The sequence below is a fragment of the Poecile atricapillus genome, chromosome 23 (assembly GCF_030490865.1).
Source record: "Poecile atricapillus isolate bPoeAtr1 chromosome 23, bPoeAtr1.hap1, whole genome shotgun sequence".
NCBI lineage: Eukaryota > Metazoa > Chordata > Aves > Passeriformes > Paridae > Poecile > Poecile atricapillus.
The window spans coordinates 6652755-6670953 of record NC_081271.1 but is presented as its reverse complement, the minus strand read 5'-3'; the positions used below and the strand labels follow the sequence as shown (position 1 = coordinate 6670953).

General features: G+C 60.0%; 1 protein-coding gene across 3 annotated transcripts in view; it reads right to left on the bottom strand.

The window, feature by feature from the left end:
• Positions 1-2013: 2013 nt before the first annotated feature.
• Positions 2014-18199, bottom strand: part of NAV1 (neuron navigator 1) — a 75371-nt gene continuing 59185 nt past the window's right edge. For 2 of the 3 annotated variants that reach the window (XM_058855760.1, XM_058855762.1), the window contains 26 exons: positions 17381-17519; positions 16888-17185; positions 15833-16523; positions 15270-15728; positions 15056-15097; positions 14750-14898; positions 13968-14138; positions 13375-13427; positions 13182-13205; positions 13011-13088; positions 12778-12861; positions 12534-12645; positions 11842-11963; positions 9864-10060; positions 9615-9777; positions 9296-9470; positions 8987-9084; positions 8773-8868; positions 8459-8618; positions 8125-8360; positions 7874-8028; positions 7611-7682; positions 7149-7345; positions 6415-6533; positions 5996-6193; positions 2014-5490 (listed from right to left, as the gene is read on the bottom strand). In XM_058855760.1, the coding sequence (XP_058711743.1) occupies positions 5395-5490; positions 5996-6193; positions 6415-6533; positions 7149-7345; positions 7611-7682; positions 7874-8028; positions 8125-8360; positions 8459-8618; positions 8773-8868; positions 8987-9084; positions 9296-9470; positions 9615-9777; positions 9864-10060; positions 11842-11963; positions 12534-12645; positions 12778-12861; positions 13011-13088; positions 13182-13205; positions 13375-13427; positions 13968-14138; positions 14750-14898; positions 15056-15097; positions 15270-15728; positions 15833-16523; positions 16888-17185; positions 17381-17519 (4384 nt within the window). In that variant the 3' untranslated portion in view covers positions 2014-5394. The remainder of the gene's footprint in view (positions 5491-5995; positions 6194-6414; positions 6534-7148; positions 7346-7610; positions 7683-7873; positions 8029-8124; positions 8361-8458; positions 8619-8772; positions 8869-8986; positions 9085-9295; positions 9471-9614; positions 9778-9863; positions 10061-11841; positions 11964-12533; positions 12646-12777; positions 12862-13010; positions 13089-13181; positions 13206-13374; positions 13428-13967; positions 14139-14749; positions 14899-15055; positions 15098-15269; positions 15729-15832; positions 16524-16887; positions 17186-17380; positions 17520-18199) is intronic. The other variant, XM_058855761.1, reaches the window with a different exon arrangement.

The window sequence follows — 18199 nt, the reverse complement described above, 5'->3', positions numbered from 1 at the left end:
CTCCCCCAGATCCAGAGGGCTCCTGGGAACCCACCTTTGGTTTTAGAGCCAATACATCAGGAAAAAGCTGATAGGATTCAAGTGAGGAGCCTGGGTGGGACAGTGGAGGGAGAGTTTTGCCCCTGCTATGGGATCCCCTTCCCATCCACGGAGTCTCCAGTGGGAAAGGGAGCCCTTGGACACTCCTTACTCCTCATACATGAGCCGGGGACAGGGACCCTGTGGGTTCACCCCAAACCACTCCAGCTGAGGGTCCACCACCTCCATTCCAGCAGCCCCTGGTCCCAGTGCTGCAGTCAGAGCATCTGAGCTACACAGGGAGGTGACCGGCTGCTCCAGCCAGGGACACGCTGAAGAGGTGGTGCCTGCGCGGGATCCCGAGGTCCCAGCCCAGATGGGAGCTGCATCACCCAAAACCTCTGCTCACCCCAGTTTTACTGCAGCAAAACCCCATCCCAGCCTTGCACCTGCCCCCGACACACATCACAGAGACAAACATGAGCTCCCACGGACACTGCGGGCAGGGGAAGGGTCCTGCATGGATCATATCCCCACTACAGCACCATGGGGTGCTTGTTGCCCTAATCCAAGGGACCCTCCCCTTCTTATCACCCTTGAAAAGGGTGGCTGAGTGTTCCCAAACGCAGGAGTCCGTCTGGAATTGAAGCGTCAGCATAATCCCCGTGAGGTCCTTCTGCATCCCCCTCTCCTCATGGCTCGGACCGATTCCTCTGGCTCTGCGCCCTGGCAATTCCCATAGTCACGATGTGTGGGACCCTTCCGCTGCTCCCCTGCCTCCTCTCCCTCCTCCTCTCCCTCCTGCCTGCTCTGCTGCCTCCACAGGGCTTGCAGTGAGCGCAGGTCGGGGTGCAAGCACAGGGAACATCTCTGTTCCTGCTCCCACTCCGGGACCGCACCCAACACAGCGGACTCGTGTGAACTCGCCCTGCGGGAGGAACCGGAGCCGATGGGAAGAGCCCTCTCCTGGCCCTGAATCCGCCACTGCAGCCTCTTACAGCTCATCGCCATCCCGTAATTAATTAACGGCTCCCGAAGCATCTGTCCCTGCTCCATCACCGCTCTCCGGAGGGGAAAACAGATTTGGAGACGCCTCGGGAAGATCAGGCTCCCCCTGCCTGCTCAGCCTCCAGCCGTGCTCTGCTGCAGCGCAGAGCAACTGGATTTACACAGGGGACAGTGTCCGACCTCTGTCCCCCTGTGCTGATGTGGCATCTGTCACCATCGTGTCCTTTCAAATGGGAGATCAGATCGGACCTGCTGAGGCAAAAGGGGCCCTGGGAATGCCCACCCCGAGCCCTCCATCCCCCCTGCTCACCCCAGGTAGGACCTGTCTCTCTTGCCCCAGGAAAGGGACCTCCTGCTTTCCATGTCCTGAACAGTAAAGATTCCAAATCAGGAACATTTCTGCCCACCCCAGACTTTACAGGAGCGGGGCCTTGGGAGAGAGGTCCCCAATCCCTAAAACTGCTCCCAACACCCTGCAAAACTGCTAAGATTCCAACTCAGGAACATTTCTACTAAGGCTCTCTTCCCAGATTTTGCAGGAAGGCAACCACCAAGTACAGGGGTAGATGCTTTGAGGGCTTGAGCTCCTCTGCTCTGGAAAGATGGGGGATGTTCAGCCTGGACAGAAGGCCCTGGGGAGAACTTAGAGCTCTTTCCAGTGCTTAAAGGGGCTCCAGGAGAGCTGGAGAGGGACTTTGGACAAGGGCCTGGAGGGACAGGACAAGGGGGAATGGCTCCAAACTGCCAGAGGGCAGGGATAGATGGGATATTGCGAAGGGAATCTTGGCTGTGAGGGTGGGGAGGCTCTGGCACAGGGTGCCCAGAGCTGTGGCCACCCCATCCCTGGAAGTGTCCAAGGCCAGGGGCTTGGAGCAACCTGGGCTAGTGCAAGGTGTCCCCTCCAAGCCAAACCCACGATTCTGTGATGTGCACAACCGCCCTCCCCTCTGCCACACAGGAACAGCCGCAGACACAGGACCAGGAGCCGACAGTACAGGAGATCACTTTATTGAATCCAATGGTGTTAGACAGACGACTGAGAAGAGACATGCCAGTTGGTGCGGGCAGTGTGGGCAGCAGGAGCTGACTTGGTGCAGGGCTGGATTTGTTTCTGTCTTTTCAGAATATCCTCAAGCCTTTTCCTGGCTTCCTTTTATGTTCCTTTTAAAATTTCTTTGAAGTAAAAACAACTAATCGTGGAAAGAGTCCAGATGGTGTTTGTTTGTTCCCTATGATTGTTCCCGCAGCTATGTACAACGTGGGGCTGGGTCTCAACATCAGGTATAAAATGGAGCGAGTTTACAAACGTGGAGGTTGCAAGGAAAAAAAGCAAAAACAGACAGGCTAGAGCAGTAGAAATCTGGACCAAAATCTTAAAGAGAAATTTAAAAAGTGCTATAAAACCCCTTGGCAGGAATACCATGCAGTTAAGAAACACAAAACTCAGTCAATTACACAGATAATCTAGAACAGGAATTTGTCCATTTCATCTTTTATTTAATTAAAAAAAGGTTGTTTGTGTTTAATAGAAAAAAGCTAAAATTGTAAGGTTCAGGCCACCAGGCAGCAGCAGCTCGAGGGGGCAGGAGGGTGAGGCGCTGCATCGCCCACCTCCAGCCCCTCAGGGGGACTCCCAGGGACTGTGTGCACCTTTGGGGGTAACTCAGCACCTCTGCAGGTGGCAGAGACCCTTGTGGGGTGACAGGCACCTTTGGGGGTGGTGGGCACCCTTGGAGGTGGCAGGAGGATGGGTTAGTGCAATCCTCAGAGCCCTTCCCTGGGAACAGAGGGGCTCAGCCCACAGCCAGGGGCTGGTCCCCAGACAGCTGCCAGCCTTGGGGACATGAGGTGTAAGCCAGGAGGAATCCACCAGGACCTGGCCCCACCATGCCAATGCCAGGGCCCACCTGCTGGCATGGCCCCTCTCCTTCCCTCGGAGGTTCCTCCTGGATCACACCCCCAGCAGCCGGAGGTGATGGGATGAGAGGCAGCCCCGATAGTTTGGTCCAGGTTTGGGTGGGTCCCCGGAGGTGTCAGAAAAGAAATTTCAGGCAAGGCTGCCCCTCCTCCCATGGGACTCCTCAGGGCACCTGGGCACAGGACAGCCCCCAAAGGTGCATCAGTCCCTTCCCACCCTGGGCACCAGAGTCCCAAGGAGGGTGTGAGGGGCTGGAGGGGACAGCTGGGTCCCCACTGCTGACCTCGAGTGGCTGCTGGGCTGGAGTGTCATACAATCAGAAAAGAAGTCAGCACAGCACAGTCATCACAGAGTACAAAAAAACCCAAAACCAGGGCCAGGGCGCAGGGCCAGGCCCCCCCAACCCACACAGGGTGTTCCACGACGGATCTATGTACAGCGAGTCCTCGAGGGCAGCAACACAAGAGAAGGCAAACAGAGAGCCCTAATGCCCAAGCCAGCATGGGGAGGAGATCCCAGAGATCCCCGTGGGAAGGGGCCAGGCTGGCCGGCCCCAGAGGCAGCAGGAGGCTGTGGGACAGACGGAGAAGTGGGAGAAGTGAGCACCATGGGGCGGCGAGGCAGGACACACCGGCCAACAGCACCGAGGGCAGAGGTGGCAGCAGCCTGCGAGGGCACTGCAGGAGATGCCCGTTCCAGAGGGGTGTCAGGGGTCCCTGAAGGTCACACCAGCCATGGCACAGGGGGCTGAGGTGACCCAGTCCCCAGCCTGGCAGAGTTTGGGGACAGGGTGGGCTCAGCTGATCTGGCCCTGGGGTCACCTCTCCTCGTATGTCTCTCCAGGGCCCAAGATGAATGTGAGGGCTGATCTGGAGGGCAGGAGGGGGCCCCCAGAGCACAAGTGGGCACAGGAGAAGACAGGAGAAGACCTGCAGGGCACCCCAGAGCCATGGCTGGGGACAGCATGTCCCAGCTTGGACAGTGCCAGCACCATCATTCCATCCCAGCCAAGCTGGCTTTAAGGACAGAGGACACTGGAGCTGGAGCAGGCTGTGACAGCATTATCCCAAGCCCCAAGTGCCCCCTCCCCGCATGGCCAGGGATTAAGGCACCATGGCAGCACTGGGGCTGACCCTCTCCATGGAGTCTTTTTCCAGGATTTTCCTCTCCATGGAGTCTTTTTCCAGGATTGCCTTTTGACAATGCGGGGTAAGGCCAGGAGGCAGCCCCAGGTGCCCCCAGAGCACCAACACAGACCCTGCCAGGCTGCAGGAAGGCACAGGGCCAGGGGGAGCAGGCAGCATGAGGAGCAACCCCAGGCTCATTGACCCACAGCCCCAGGCCTGGCAGCACCAAGGGGATGGGGGGCTGGTTGGGACCCCTCACCAAGGGCACAGGGATGGCATCCAGCTGCCCAAGGATGGGGCAGCAGCAGCAGCCTCCCCATGCCCCAGTACCTCAGGGAGGGGATGCCCTGTATTAGCCCAGCCTGGTGGGAGACACCAGCCCGATGCCCTGTGCCTTTGAGGAGGAGGGAGTTGCCATGTGAGAGGCTCTGGGGGCCTCCTGCTGCCACCCACCTCCACACTGGCCTCCAAGTCCCACCTCAGCCAACCTGTGCAGCCCCAGGAGGTGGGTTCAGGGACTGGAGATTGTCCAGTAAGCACCAGTTTTGTGACAGAGGTGGTTTGAATGGTGAAACCAACAGCTGCAAAAGAAACCAAAGGGGAAGGGCACTGCTGCCAGGGAAGCAGTAGGCACCAGGCCACAGGCTCCAGGCCAGGAGAGCGAAGAACCAGAACAAAAAAAGGGACCAAAGCAAAGTCTGGACTCGGCCAAAGGAAAAGGGGAGGGGGGAAACAAAATAAAATAACCAAAGCAGGGGGTTTTGGGCTGTCCTGGCCACACAGCTGCTGTGCAGGTGGAACAGGGAATGCACAGAGAGCAGCGAGAGCCACGCTCCCCTTGGCTGGCACGGGCTGTGAACTCCACACTGGAGGCTCTCGTGGCTTTGCCCAGCAGCAGCAGAGGGAGCTGGAGCCCTTCATGCCCATGTGCTCATCCTGCAGCCTCAGCTCCTCCTGTGCCCCAGCTGTGGCCCAGGTGGCTCCCGCGGGGTCCCTGCCCCACGCAGGGGCCTTCCTGCAGCTCCCAGGAGTGAGGGCTCAGCCTCAGCGCTCGCCTTGGACCCAGAGCCCAAGAGTTTGCAATAGAGACAGAAAAAACCAAGAAGAGAAACCAGGATTCTCCTACCCCCAGGGTTGGGAGGGGAGATGGCAACTCGTGCTCTTTCACAGATGAGCCAAGTTTCCCCAGGCTCCACCAGGACACGCCAGAGCCCTGCTCTTCTCCTTTTCGCTTGCTCGCCAGCCCCACGCTCCTGGATGCCAAAGGAAAAGGAGAGCAGCCCAGCAGCAGCTCCCCTCCACCTGGGCTGGCACTTCCAGGCCTCACAGAGTCGACTGCAGGTCGGGGTCCACCATGGTCTCACGGTCTGGAGACTCGATGTAGTTGGCGGCTTCCTGGAGCTTGAGCAGCATGGCCATCTGTGGGGACAGGAGCGTGGCAGGAGCCCAGGGGGACAGGAGGCCCACAGGAGACTGGGGAGGCTGTTTGGCCCTCCTTGCCCTCCCAAACCAGCCTTGCTGGGATGCTCCTTAGAGGGTAAAGCAAATCCCAGACATGCTGCAAAATCCCTCCCTTGCAGCAGGATCTGGCCTCAGGCACAGCTGGAATGCTCAAGTTTCAGTGTGCCAAAGCTGGCATCACCTGTGGCAGCTGGTCAGCCTCTCCAGGTGCCACATCAGGACATGTAGGAGCACATGTGTGCCTGTCTGTGGCTCTGCACGTGGACATGACCCCTCGTGGAGTGTCACATTGTGCCCTTTTACTGGCACGTCACCATGTGTCCTGGCACAGCCCACCCCCCAGTGCCACCACCCTGCACCCGCTGCTCCTCCCAGGAGCACAAAGTGTTTCTGCACCCCCAAATCAGGCTTTTCACACTGAGAATTAACTGCCCTGCCACCAGCTCCTCCCAGCCCAGCGTACCAGGGGGTCGGAGTCCAGGGAGCTGGGCGTGGTGTCCTTGACGGTGCGCTCCTCAGGGGGGGACACGGCGCTGTGGGGCCCGATGGTGGGTGGGGGCAGGTGGTACAGCTTGGACTGGTCCTGCTGCGCTGATGGCCAGGGCAGGGTGTCCCGCACCCACTCCACGGGGTCCTCCCAGGCTGCCTTCTGCCCATGGACCTGTGGCAGGGAGCAAGTGGCAGCCACCTCCTCAGCACATGCCAGAGCCAGCAATGAGCCCCCCAGGCTCATTGTGCTACGTCCCACAACAGCCACAGGGCACAGGGAGTGACAGATGTCACCTGCACCCAGTCCCAGTGCCTCCCCTCTCCCCCCTGACCCATGATGGCTGTATCAGTGTTCCCACACTGGTTTGTGCTCCCACAAGTAGCACTGGCTACCTTGAGCCCATCTTTCGCCCCCTCCTGAAGGTAAGGGATGATGGAGTTGTTCCACAGGTCGATGAACCAGGTCCGGAAATCCTCAATTCCAATAGGGCAGGACAGAAAGAAGCAGGGACCTGAGGGGGGTAGATAGACAGTGGAAATGGGACCTGGGTCCCCCTCCTCCAGTCACTGCCTGAGGCTCACAGCACTAAGGTGGGCACACCTGGCTGGCAGGGTGCCCTTAGGTACAGGACTAGGCACCATCTGCCTGCACAGCAGGCAGACTGCATCTCCCATGCAAGGAAGGGGGCTGCAAAGCTCAATCTATCCTCCAAAAGCCCGGTGAGGCATGGGGGATCCACCTGGGAAAACACAGCCCCCTCCATGCCCAGGGAAGGGTGCTGGGAGGACTGGAAGCCTTGGCTGACACCCCTAGTGACAGCTCCCAAAGGAACAGAGACCACCCAGGGAAGAGCAACACTTGTGTGCATCACCCACCAGCTGTGGTCTGTGGGACTGGGAGACACAACTGGGAGACACAACTGGGAGACACAACTGGGAGACACAACTGGGAGACACAACTGGGAGACACAACTGGGAGACACAACTGGGAGACACAACTGGGAGACACAACTGGGAGACACAGGGAACGTGTCAGCCCCACCCCAGCTCCTCTGGAAGGGTTTGCTCCCAGTCCCCAGGGCTCCTCGCAGCCCAGGGCAGAGGAGGAAGGTGAGGCAAGGCCGTACCGATGAGGAAGTCGGATGTGCTGTGTTTTTCCAGAAAGGTGTGCAAATGGTACCAGAGCTTGGGCACCCAGTCCAGCACCCGCAGCAGCTCCTCCTTGTTGGCATTGACGTCCGTGTCCGACTCCAGAAGCTTCCGCCGCAGGTAGCGCACCAGGAAGCCGTTGGCCGGCTCCACGTTGTTGGAGAAGGTCAGCATCCTGGGGAAGGACTCTGGTGGTCAGGGCTGGGTCTCCACACAAGCTGCCTTGCTCCCCAACACTCTTGGGGTCCTCTTTGCATCCCCACCCTGCATTTGCCTGAGGCTGGGGAATATCAGGTCCCTCTGGGATGGCAGGGACAGGCCTGGGGCTCAGTCCCAATCAGGGCCTCCAGTCATAGGATGTGACCACAGAAACACCAAGGTGCAAATTGTGGCTTCTGTGCGCCCCACAAGGAAGATCCCCAGGGATGTACAATTCCTACCTGAAGCTGAGATGGAGTCCGTGGTTTGGGGTCATTTTCACAGGCTGGTTGGTAGTGCCAATGATATATGGGCTGAGTGAGTGACAAAGAGACAAGATTGATGAGAAAAAGCCTCTGAGTCACCCCTGCCCAAAGCAGAGCTGACCTGGCCACAGCAGACAGATGTGTGGCCTCATCCCCACAGCCCAGCGACCTCGGTGGGAGCAGTGTGTGGCCCGTGTGTGCCATGGGGCTGTGCTGGAGGGGGGCAGAGGGGCTCTCACCATTTGTGGTACTTGCAGGTGAGCGCGCCGTTGACGAGCTCGCTGATGGAGCCCGCCTCACTGAGGTCATCCAGCAGGATCACCAGCGGCACATCCGCCGTGCCCGTCTCCCGGTCAATCTGGTTGGCCAGGTTGGACAGGTACAGCTGTAGATCCTGCAACAAACAGGCCGGGTGTCACGTGTGGGGCCACGGCATTACAACCATGGGGACCATGGCACCAACACCAGGGATGCTGCCGTGTGCCCTCACCTTGCAGGACTGCTGGTGCATGTTGAAGGTGCTGACGATGCCCTCGGTGACGTCCCGGCCCGAGCGCTCCACCAGGTACTCGGCCAGGCGGTTGGTCAGGTAGGTCTTGCCGGTGCCGCTGGGCCCCGAGAGGATGAGGCGGCGGTGCTTCAGCAGGAGGCTGATGTAGTGCTGCATCATGGGCTTGGGGATGAGCGTTTCGAACACCAGGCTGTCCACGCACTTCTCTTTCAAGCCTGCAGGCAGGGGAGGGCTGAGGGTCCCACTCACACCCTGCAACACCCCGAGACAGCAGGGACACGGCACAGCCGTGCAGCCCCTCTGCCACACTGACCTTTGAGCGTCACAACGATGCTGGTCAGGCCCCGGCGGCACAGCGGCAGCTCCGGCGGCTCCGTGTCCAGAACCCGCTTGATGTGGCTGATGCTGTAGCCATAGACAGACTCAGTGCTGAGCCCCAGCGTGGATGCAGGATCCATCTTGGTGATATAATCCTACACGGAGGACAGGGCTCTCAGTGCCCCTGAGGGCTGGCACTGGCAGAGAGCAGCTCCAAAAGAGCTGGGGAGGACCTGGGCCAGGGGATAGCAGGCCTGGTGGAGCAGTGTCAAAGGATGGCTCTCTCAAGAGTCTTCTTCATGCTCCTACCTTGAAGACCTGGCAGACAGCCTCATCCAGCATCTTCCAGTCTACCTTCCCGCTCACCTTGGTCCAGCCCAAGAAAAACTCCTGCTGCTTGAGGTCCTAGGAGCCAAGGCAGAGGTGTGCAGATGCAGCACCACACTCAACCCTGGGAGGCATCCTTTGTCCCTCTGCCAGGGTCATGATGACAGGTCAGGATCCCCAGACAACCCACACTTACACCCTTGATGATGTGCTGGGGTGGCATGCGCACCACAATCCGCAGTGTCAGCTCATCCTTCTGGGTGCCAGCGCTGACAGCATCCATGGGGGACACATCTGGGGGTGGAGCAGTGAGGCTGTGCTGGCCAGAGCTGAGCCACCAGGCCTGGCTATGCCCAGCCAGAGGCAAATCTTTCTGTGGTGGACAGCAGCACCAGCAGCATGACAGATTCCCTGCTCACTCCGGTGAGCAGGAGCACGTTGCCACCACACACACTCCTCCCTGTCCCAGCCCTTCCCCATCTGCCAGCAGCTCTATCACCCCTACCTGCATCCCCCAAGCTGGGGCTGAAGGCGTGGCCAAGGGTGAGACCCAAGGAGCGCCGTGGTGAAGAGGAGGCCGATGTGCTCGTGATATGGCTGGGAACAGAACCTGGCACTGCTGAAGGCCCTGGGGCCACCTTGAGACGGTCATTCTCTGCCTTCAGGAGATCCACCTCCAGCTGGATCAGAACAAGGTAGGGCACAGGGTAAGGAGCTGTATGCCAGAAGCACCCTGGGGTGCAGCACAGCACTGAGGATGCAGGGACTGTGGGCACCCTGGTACTGAGAGCAGCCAGGCTCAGGCTCTTGGCAGGGCTCCTCACCTGCATGTTGTGCATGGTCTCCCGCAGCTGCTCCAGCTGGTGGGCTGAGTTGAGGGCCTCCAGGCGGATGTCTGTCAGCTTCATCTCCTTCTCCCACAGCTCTGACCGCAGCTCTGACACCTCCTTCTTCTCAGGCTCACCCTCGCTGTGGGCTGGGAAGAGCCTGGGCCAAGGGAGAGAGCAGGTCTTGCACGTGTCTCTGGCAGGAGCCCGCAGCCCCTGCCACTGGCCCTCCCTGGCCCCACGTACTCAGCTGTGTCGATGCCCACGGAGGAGGATGTAGATGACTTGATGGAGGGTGAGGCAGTCTCTGTGGAGCCATGCTGCAGCTTGGGGGAGGAGGGGGCTGACGAGTCTGGCGTGGCGATCTCCTCAATGTCTGAGTAGGATGATGCTGATTTGGGGCCCTTCTTGATGCTGAAGGCTTTATTAAAAGAGCTGCGTAGCTACAGGAGAGGGAAATGCTCTTGTTAGACACAGTCCAACGTGCAGACTTGCAAGCAGAGACCTGGCCTGGTCCTGCCCTGTCTGTCCAGGACCCACAGTCTGAGCTGGGACCAGTACAACCACACCCATCACAGAACCACCACCACGCTGGGGGAGGCTGCAGCCTGACCCCACTCTGCTGGCACAGCAAACAGGTGGGGTGCACAACCCTTTGGGCAACACTCACCCCAGCCCAGATGGCACCAGAGCCCCAAAGAGTGGGACCCATGTCCTGGTCAGGATGTCTCCCAGCCCTGCTCCCCACCAGCACTCACACCAGGCTGTTCAGACATGGCACCAGCACCCAGGTCCATCAGGAAGGGCCAATCCATCCCCACGTTCACCCCACCACAGCCATTTCAGCAAGAGGCATTCATTTCCAGGGATGTCCCTTGCTCCAGCCACTGCAGGACCAGGGTCCTGCCCCACACCTCCCTCTGCCCCATGGATCCTGCTGGAAGCACAGAGGGGCAGCCAGCCTGCCACAGAGCATGCTGGTGTCTCATCCAAGCATGCAGCATGCACACAGCACACACAGAGCAGTAGGTGGGTGAGCAGTGGGCCAGGGAAGGGGATGGACACTGCACAGGGACCAAACTGGACCCACATGGGTCCCACCAGCCGGTGGGAGAGCAGCAGGACGGGCACCCTAGGCTCCCATATGTGCCCTGGAGTGTCAGAGCCTGCTCCAAGGGAAGGTGGGAGAAAGAAGGGATGGAGAACACGCAGGATCTGTCCCAGTCCCCACAGGTACCAGCTGACTGCTCCAGGGTGTTCCCAAAAGCTAAAGCATTGCATTTCAGTGTAAGCAAAGTAGGTATCTGGCTCTGCTGATGGTAGAAGCAGGGGAGCACTGAGACCTATGTGGGTGCTGGCAGGGACAGAGCCACTTGAGACCACAGACAGCCCTGGAGAGGCAGAGATGGGCAGTGCACCCCAGTGCCCTCAGTGACACTGGCAAGGCTGCACCAAGGTCCCCATCCCAAAAGATCCAGTTACAGGAAGTCAGGAGAGTGCCTTCCTTCCCTAAGCAAGAAGGAAATGTCCATCCTTGGGACAGGTCACATCTGAGCCTCTCCTGCTGCCTCTGGCAGTTCAACCCCTCCTTGTGGGTGCATATTTGTCCTTAAAATCAAAGGAAGCAGCCAAGGTGGGCACAGCCCGGCTGGGGACGCAGGATGGCCTGTGCTGGGGTCAGTGCCAGTGGGATGGATGGCATGGGGAGTGTATGAGCACCATCCCATGAAATGGAGCAAGGGCCCTGGCTGGGCACAGCATGTGGTGGATTGGACAGCATGGGACTTACCTCATACACCTGGAAAAAAAGGGTTGAGGTCAGCATAAGGGGAGAGAAACAAAACAAAGCAAGACTTAATCACACATCCAGCTCAGAGCTGCCTGGTGCAGGGAAGGGGCTGCCTGGCCGAGGTGTCAGTCCTCCACACTGTCAGAGCCTGCGTGCGCAGAACGGAGACATGGGGGAATACACAAGGAAGCAGGCATGCAGGGCCAGGGCTGGGAAACTCCTGAAGGGGCTGGAAAAGTCCCAACCAACAACTCAAGAAACAAATCCATGGCAGTTACACTCTCCTCACCACTGCTGTCCCCGAGGGACACAGGGCACCAACACTACAAGGCCAAGGCAGACCAAGAGCAGCTGGTTTGTGGGGCTGATCTTGGACAGACCCTGCCAGTGGCTCCCCAAGCCCCATTTCTCCTGCCACAGCCCCATCCAACCCACCCAGCTCTTCTTCTTCTTCTTCTTAGCATCAGCATCCTTGCTGCTGCCAATGCTGGAGTGGCTGGTGATGCTGTTGAGGCTGGAGATGCTGTCAGAGGAGTTCTGCCGCTTGATGCGCAGCTCTGGGGTCCGTCAGAGAAGCAGGAGAGATTGGGAAAGGAGAGATCAGCCACCTGCAACTGTCCCAACACCAGAGCACCCTATGGCCCCCCCTCCCTACACCCAATCCCTCCTCCCACCCAACACCTCCTGAGCTCTTGAAGCCACCTTGTAACAATGCCAGGGGGCTCAGACACCACATGGGTGCTGCCAGAGAGATGCCCAGGGCACATATCACCCTGCTGCTGTCCCAGGCCATCTCCCTGACAGCCCCTTGCACTCACACTGGGGTTTTGGGCTAGAAACAGCACTTAATGGGAACAAAGTCAAGATCAGCAGGCAAAACTGGCTGTTGGCAAAGGGCCTGGCAAGGAGGTCTCCCAAGACTGACAAACAACCATTCCCCTACATGTCAGCCCACGGTGACAGCTCTGGCTGTCCATCCTTGGTTTCAGATGCTCAAGGGGAAAAACTGCTGCCCAGGGCACCCTGCCTCCAGATGAACTTCCCCCATGACAGGGTATGCCCTGGGGCCCTGTGCCAGTCCCAGCAGGAGCATTCCAGCTCAGGAAGGGTTGCACAACATGCCTTACCTTTGGGGGTGACATCAGTGCCATTTAGAGCACCCTGGATCACAGCCTGGGCCTCTGAGTTCTTCTTCTTCAGGAAGTCAATGGTCTCTCGCAGGTCCAGCAGCTCCGTGTCCTGGGGCAGCAGGGTTGGGAGCCATGGAGTGCATTCCAATGGTGGAGAGCCCCAAGAGCACCCTTGGGCCAATCACCCCAATCCAGCACCCCCCAGCCTCACAAGCCCCACTGAGCACTGTGATGCACCCACCTTCTCCTCGGCGGTCTCAGCCAGGTGCCGCAGGCGGGATGTCATGCTCACCAGGCTCTGCTCGAAGGCAGCCACCAGGTTGGCCTGGGAGAAGTGAAGAAACAGGTGAGCCCCCACATTTAGGTGAAAACCCACAGACAGGTGAGCACCCACTGCCAGGTGTGAAATCAGGGCTTCCACGGGCACATCCAGCAGCAGCCCCATGCCCCACAGGGGCTCCCATGGGGACTCACGTTAGCGGAGAGCTGGGATGTCAGCGTGGCCACCTTCTCCTGCGAGGACTCCAGCTCGCGGCGCAGCTTGCGGATTTGCTGTGGGGAGAGAGAGAGAGGAGAGGTGAGAGGGGCCAGGCACTCGCCCTCACTGGGGGCAGGGGCAGGCGTGAGCAGAGGGTGTGGGCTCACCTCAGACTGCATCTTCTCCTCAGCCTGGCAGTGTGAGAGCAGAGAGGGACAGACAGACAGAGGAAGGCAGTCAGGGGGGCAGCGAGGCACAGACAGGCTCAGCACCAGGCAGAGGCATGCACAGAGCTCCCCCCAGCCCCACCCAGACCCCCCAGCCATGCACAAAGCAGCGCAGCACAGGGGCAGCTCTTACGGAGGAGTAGGTGGAGGACGCGCTGGAGGCCAGGGACAGCACCGATCCATGAACTGCAACACAGGAAAACCCGAGGAGTCAGGGTGCCCTGGAGAGCAGCACCCAGGGGCTACAGGTCAGGGCACAGCTGGTGACTGGGCTCTCAGGGGTGGAGGGCTCTGAGGAGGCCTGGGGGAGGTACAGGGTGTGATGGCAGCTGCTCAGCACTGCCCATTTCTCAGTATGTGCCTGGTGGCCTCCCTGGGAACACAGTAGGGAATATCCTCCACCTGCACCCTCCTCTCTGGGAAACCTGGGGGCTCTGCTGCTCTCCCTGTCTGCTTGGATCCCCTCCTCCCCAGTGTCAAAGCACCCTGGGGGTAACCCAAGGACACTGAGCATCCATGGGGGTCAGGGCAGACCCAGGGCTGATGCCAGCAGAGTCCAACAGACCCCTCTCAGCGTTGCTGTCCCTGCTCTGATGCCAAGAATGGGACACACCGACCCATCCAACAACGCCATGGCAGCACCAGTAGGAAGGGACAAGGGTTCAGGGAGCCCCACCAACCCTCTGCATCCTCCTCTGCCTGGGCAGGAGCACAGCACACTCTCACCATCGTCCACAGGGTCCCGGAAAGAGCCCGAGCGGATCATGCCCTTGGGCTTGTCGGCCAGGGAGAGGGTGCTGCCCATCTGGGAGGTGCTGTACAGCTCGAAGGTGGAGTCGTGGGTGGGGATGCTGTTGGAGCGGGTGATCCGTGGGGCTGTGGTGGCAGTGGGGCTCACTGCAAGGAGAAAGCGGGGAGGAGGCAGGGTCAGAGTCACGCTAGGGACCTGGCATCAGGATGGAGAAGCAGGACTGGGAGCGATCCACGAGAGCTGTGATGCAGTGAGGAAGCAGGGATTGAGGTCCCAAAGCGGGGAGGGGTTGGGGAAAGCTAAAAGGCAGGTTTACACCTGCACCAGCACCAAGGTAACCACAGGACTGAAAAACAAATCCATTGTCCCAGGGCCAAGAGGGTACCACTGTGCCACAGCTCAACACCTGCAGGAGCAGGAGTGGAGCCTGCTGCCCCAAACCTGTCGGCCTGGATTCCCCAAACCCTCCAGGAACATGCAGGTCCTGGTCAGATTAGGGCAGGGCTTACCCCTTGCCCTGACAGGCACCCCCAGAGGAGCAGCTATGGCCTGAGGCCCAAAAGTGAACGAGATGCCCTGAAGTAGAGGTGACGGACATCCCTGGTCCCAATCCAGCATCCAAAGCACCAGGTGCTGGTGTTGGTGGTGTCAAGCACACAGGCAGCGCCCAGGGGAGCACCAGCACATCACGCAGGGAGCAGGGGGAGCAGGGAGCACAGGGAGCAGGAGGGAAGGGCCGGCAGCAGAGGGCACTGACCAATGCTGGTGAGCGGACCCTTCCCGACCAGCGCCATGGGGAGGGCGGGGGGCGAGGGCAGCTCCTGCTGCTCGTCCGACTCGGGGAGCCCGCTGACTGCGTGTGAGTGGCGCCGCTCCTTGGCCTCCTCCTGGGAGTGGAGCTGGTACCTGGGGAGCCGCAGACAGGCACGGTAAGATCGACCAGCACCGTCCAGCTCCTGCCCACTGCATTGAAGCCCAGCTTCCCTAGCTCAGGGGCACTGCCCTGGAAAGCCCCCCCCCTTCCCACCCCAGCCCCATCCAAAAGTGATTTGGGCTCTTTTACCTCAACCCCTTCTTGGGCAGCGTGTTCCTGTCACGGTTGGCACTGGAAGGGAAGGAAAGATCAGTGACATCCCTGCACAGACTTAGGGAAGGAACCATGGGGATTGAGCTGCAGGAACAGGGAGCTTTTCCCTAGAAATGTAGCAAGAAGAGACTCTGAAGCAGGCAAAGGACATGGCAGAATGGCAGGGAACGATTTGAGCCCGTGAAGGTACCTGTCCAGATGTGTGAGCCGGGGACTCCCACTCCAGCCCAGCTCTCCTGCCTCTTCTTCTTCCTCTTCCTCCTCTGTGCTGGCAGGGGGTGCAGCAGCAGGGGCAGGGGTGGTGGTGCTGCCCCCTGAAAAGGCACTGGGCAGACTCATGGGCATCTGCAGGGATTCCATGCTGCGGTGAAGGCCAGAGAGCTTGGGATACATCCTGCCCTCCTTGGGGACACTGAAACCACCCATGAGCTCCAGGCCCTGGGAGAAGCTCGCTGAGTTGATGTTGAGGATGGGGGCAGGGCTGGGGCTGAAGCAGGGAGCGAGGTGCCCACTGGCTGGGTGCAGATCCTGGAGCTTGGCAGTGTGTGGGGTGTGCAGCTCGCTGGAGGAGGGCAAGTCCAGGCTGTTGGAGTTGACCTTGTCCAAGTTGGCCAGCGAGGGAGGCTTCACGTAGGTCTTGGCAGCCGCTCTGGAGGGGGGAAGTGGGTAAGGAAACAGGTAAGATTCAGGTATTGGTGCTGGGCACAGCCGTGCCAGGCACCTGCTGCCCCCTCTGAGGTGGAAGGACCATACCTGAGAGGTGTAGGGGGCAGCTCGGCCACCTTGGCTGCTGGTGGGAGGTTGGCCTGCGCTTTCGGGGTGCTCTCAGGTGAGCTGGCACTTTTCAGGGTGCTGCACTCCGAGTCAAGTGCCACTGCCTTGGCCTTGGCCTTCTCCTTCTCACGGTCTGTCTGGTTCACAGGAGCCGGTGTGCCACGGCCAGTGCCAACCTTAGATGGCTCCTTGAGCCGTGACACCGAGATGCCACCCTTGGTGCTCAGCAGGCTGGGGTCAATGCTGCTGCTGACCGGCCGGGCTGTGCTGCGGCCCCCGGTCACACTCATGGAGCTGGACTTGGCTGGCCGGGGCAGGCTGCGGTACTGGATGTTGGAGCGAGCCCCTGGTGCCAGGAACCCAGGCTCAGGGGCATTGGAGACATCGAGGCTTGTTTTCCTCCCACTGACTGGCTTAACAGGGATTCCAGAGCTCTTCTGGATCTTGCCAAGGGTGGCTGAGCCCCCAGCCTGCATGACAGTGGCTGTGCCAGTGGCAGGAGCTGGTTTCTTGTAGCCGAAGGAGCTGGAGGATGAGGGGCGTGCAAGCCCTGACGGCGGCTTCTTGGCATCGGTGGTGCGGTCACGGCCGGCGTCGGAGGAGGAGCGCTGCAGGCCTGTGTTCTTCACCGACAGCTTGCTCTTGTCAGTGACTTTGGTCTCTGGCTTGCCTGGTGGCAAGAAAGGACAAGTAAGTGTCTCTGGAGGCTTTGGGGACATTTGGAAGTGAACAAACCCAGACAGGACACGGGTACCAGATATGCAGGGATGTGACGGAGAAGGGACGTGCCAGACTCTTGGTGCACTCAATGACCCCCCAGCCTGGTGTGTGGACATGAAACCATGGGGCAGGCACAGACCCCCATCCTGCCTGCAGCCTGCAACACAGCCCTGCCTCCCCTTGCATCCCACACCGAGCTCCTGAGCACAACCACAGGCCATCCCAAGGCCCACATGCCTGGGGAAGGCACACAAAGACACCACCCATCCTTTTCCCCAGCAAAGGAGCTGGACACTGCCCAAACTGGTTTTTACCTGCCACTTTGAGGGTGCTCTGGGCTGTGTGGGTGATGGGGGAGGTCACAGCCACTGGAGGAGTCTTGCCCTTCTTGAGGGAGCCCGGGGTGCCCAGGCTGACAGGCTTCTTCAGCTCACCACCCTTGGGCCCCTCCTCGCTGCCCTCTGAGGGCTCCCGCCGCCACTTGGAGGAGCCATGCTCCATCTTGAGGCTGCTGCTGTCGTAATCCAACTTCTTGGGTGCCTTCTCCTCACCTTCACCGTACCAGCTGAGTCCGCTCTCTGCCAGTGAGCGCTTCTCCGAGTCCGTGCGCAGCTGGGGGCAGAGCAGAGTCAGGGGCTCTCCTGGCACCCACCCCAAACCCATCCCCAGAGAACATCAGCCAGCTGGAGAAGGATGCAGCACACACCCCGTGCCACCCTTGTTTCCTTACACTGGCACCCTCCATGGCCTCTTTGCCCCCGAGGCGGTGGCAGGAGAGCTGGGATAGGTGCTGGAAAGGGCACGTACCGCTATGGCCGAGTTCCTGCGCGAGGCAGTGGGGGTGGAGGGCAGGGAGTTGAGCGAGGAGCTGGCATTGAAATCCTCCGAGCTGAGGTTGTCAGAGGCATCGCTGAGACCACTGCTGATGGAGCTGCTCTCATCCCAGCTGTGAGGGAGAGACAGCATCATTCCCCTGCTCAGCCCAATGGGTCCCACCACCCACAGGATCTCCTTGTTCCAGGTGCTGCCAGGGCAAAAACCAGCTCATGGTAGTGTCCATGGCAGGAACATGGCATGCAGGGCCCATGGCTGGCTCCAGCCCAGCCTGGCATGGGCTCCTGTTCCTCTGGCACACGAGCCTCAGTGACCCTGCTTCTCCCCATTGAGACTTTGTGGAGCTTTGGCGGGGATGGAGAGACGTCTGCAGCTCAGGGAAGCCAGCACCCACACCACAGGGCTGGCAGCATCACAGCTGGAAACAATCCCCTGGAAACCTGTTCTGACCCTGGAGACAGGTCAGGATTGTCAAAAAGGGCAGGACTGCTGAAATAAACAAGCCAACCACCCCATAGCATTCACCCCTCCTGGGGTCATCCCCACACACTGCACCCTACTGCCCCTCTCCAGCCCCCAGAGGCAGCAAGTCTGGGATCTGCTGCTGTGCTGAGGTGGCTGCTCCATGCCTGGGCTCAGCCAAGTGTGCAAAAGCCCATCTGCAGGGCCATCAGTCAGCACCTCACTGGGGCAGCAGCTGCCTGGGTGCCCCAAGGGCACGGCTGGCTGCACAGCATGGGGCTGTGTCCATGGCAGTGTGGCACAGACAGGCATGGAGCACCTCCCAGCAGG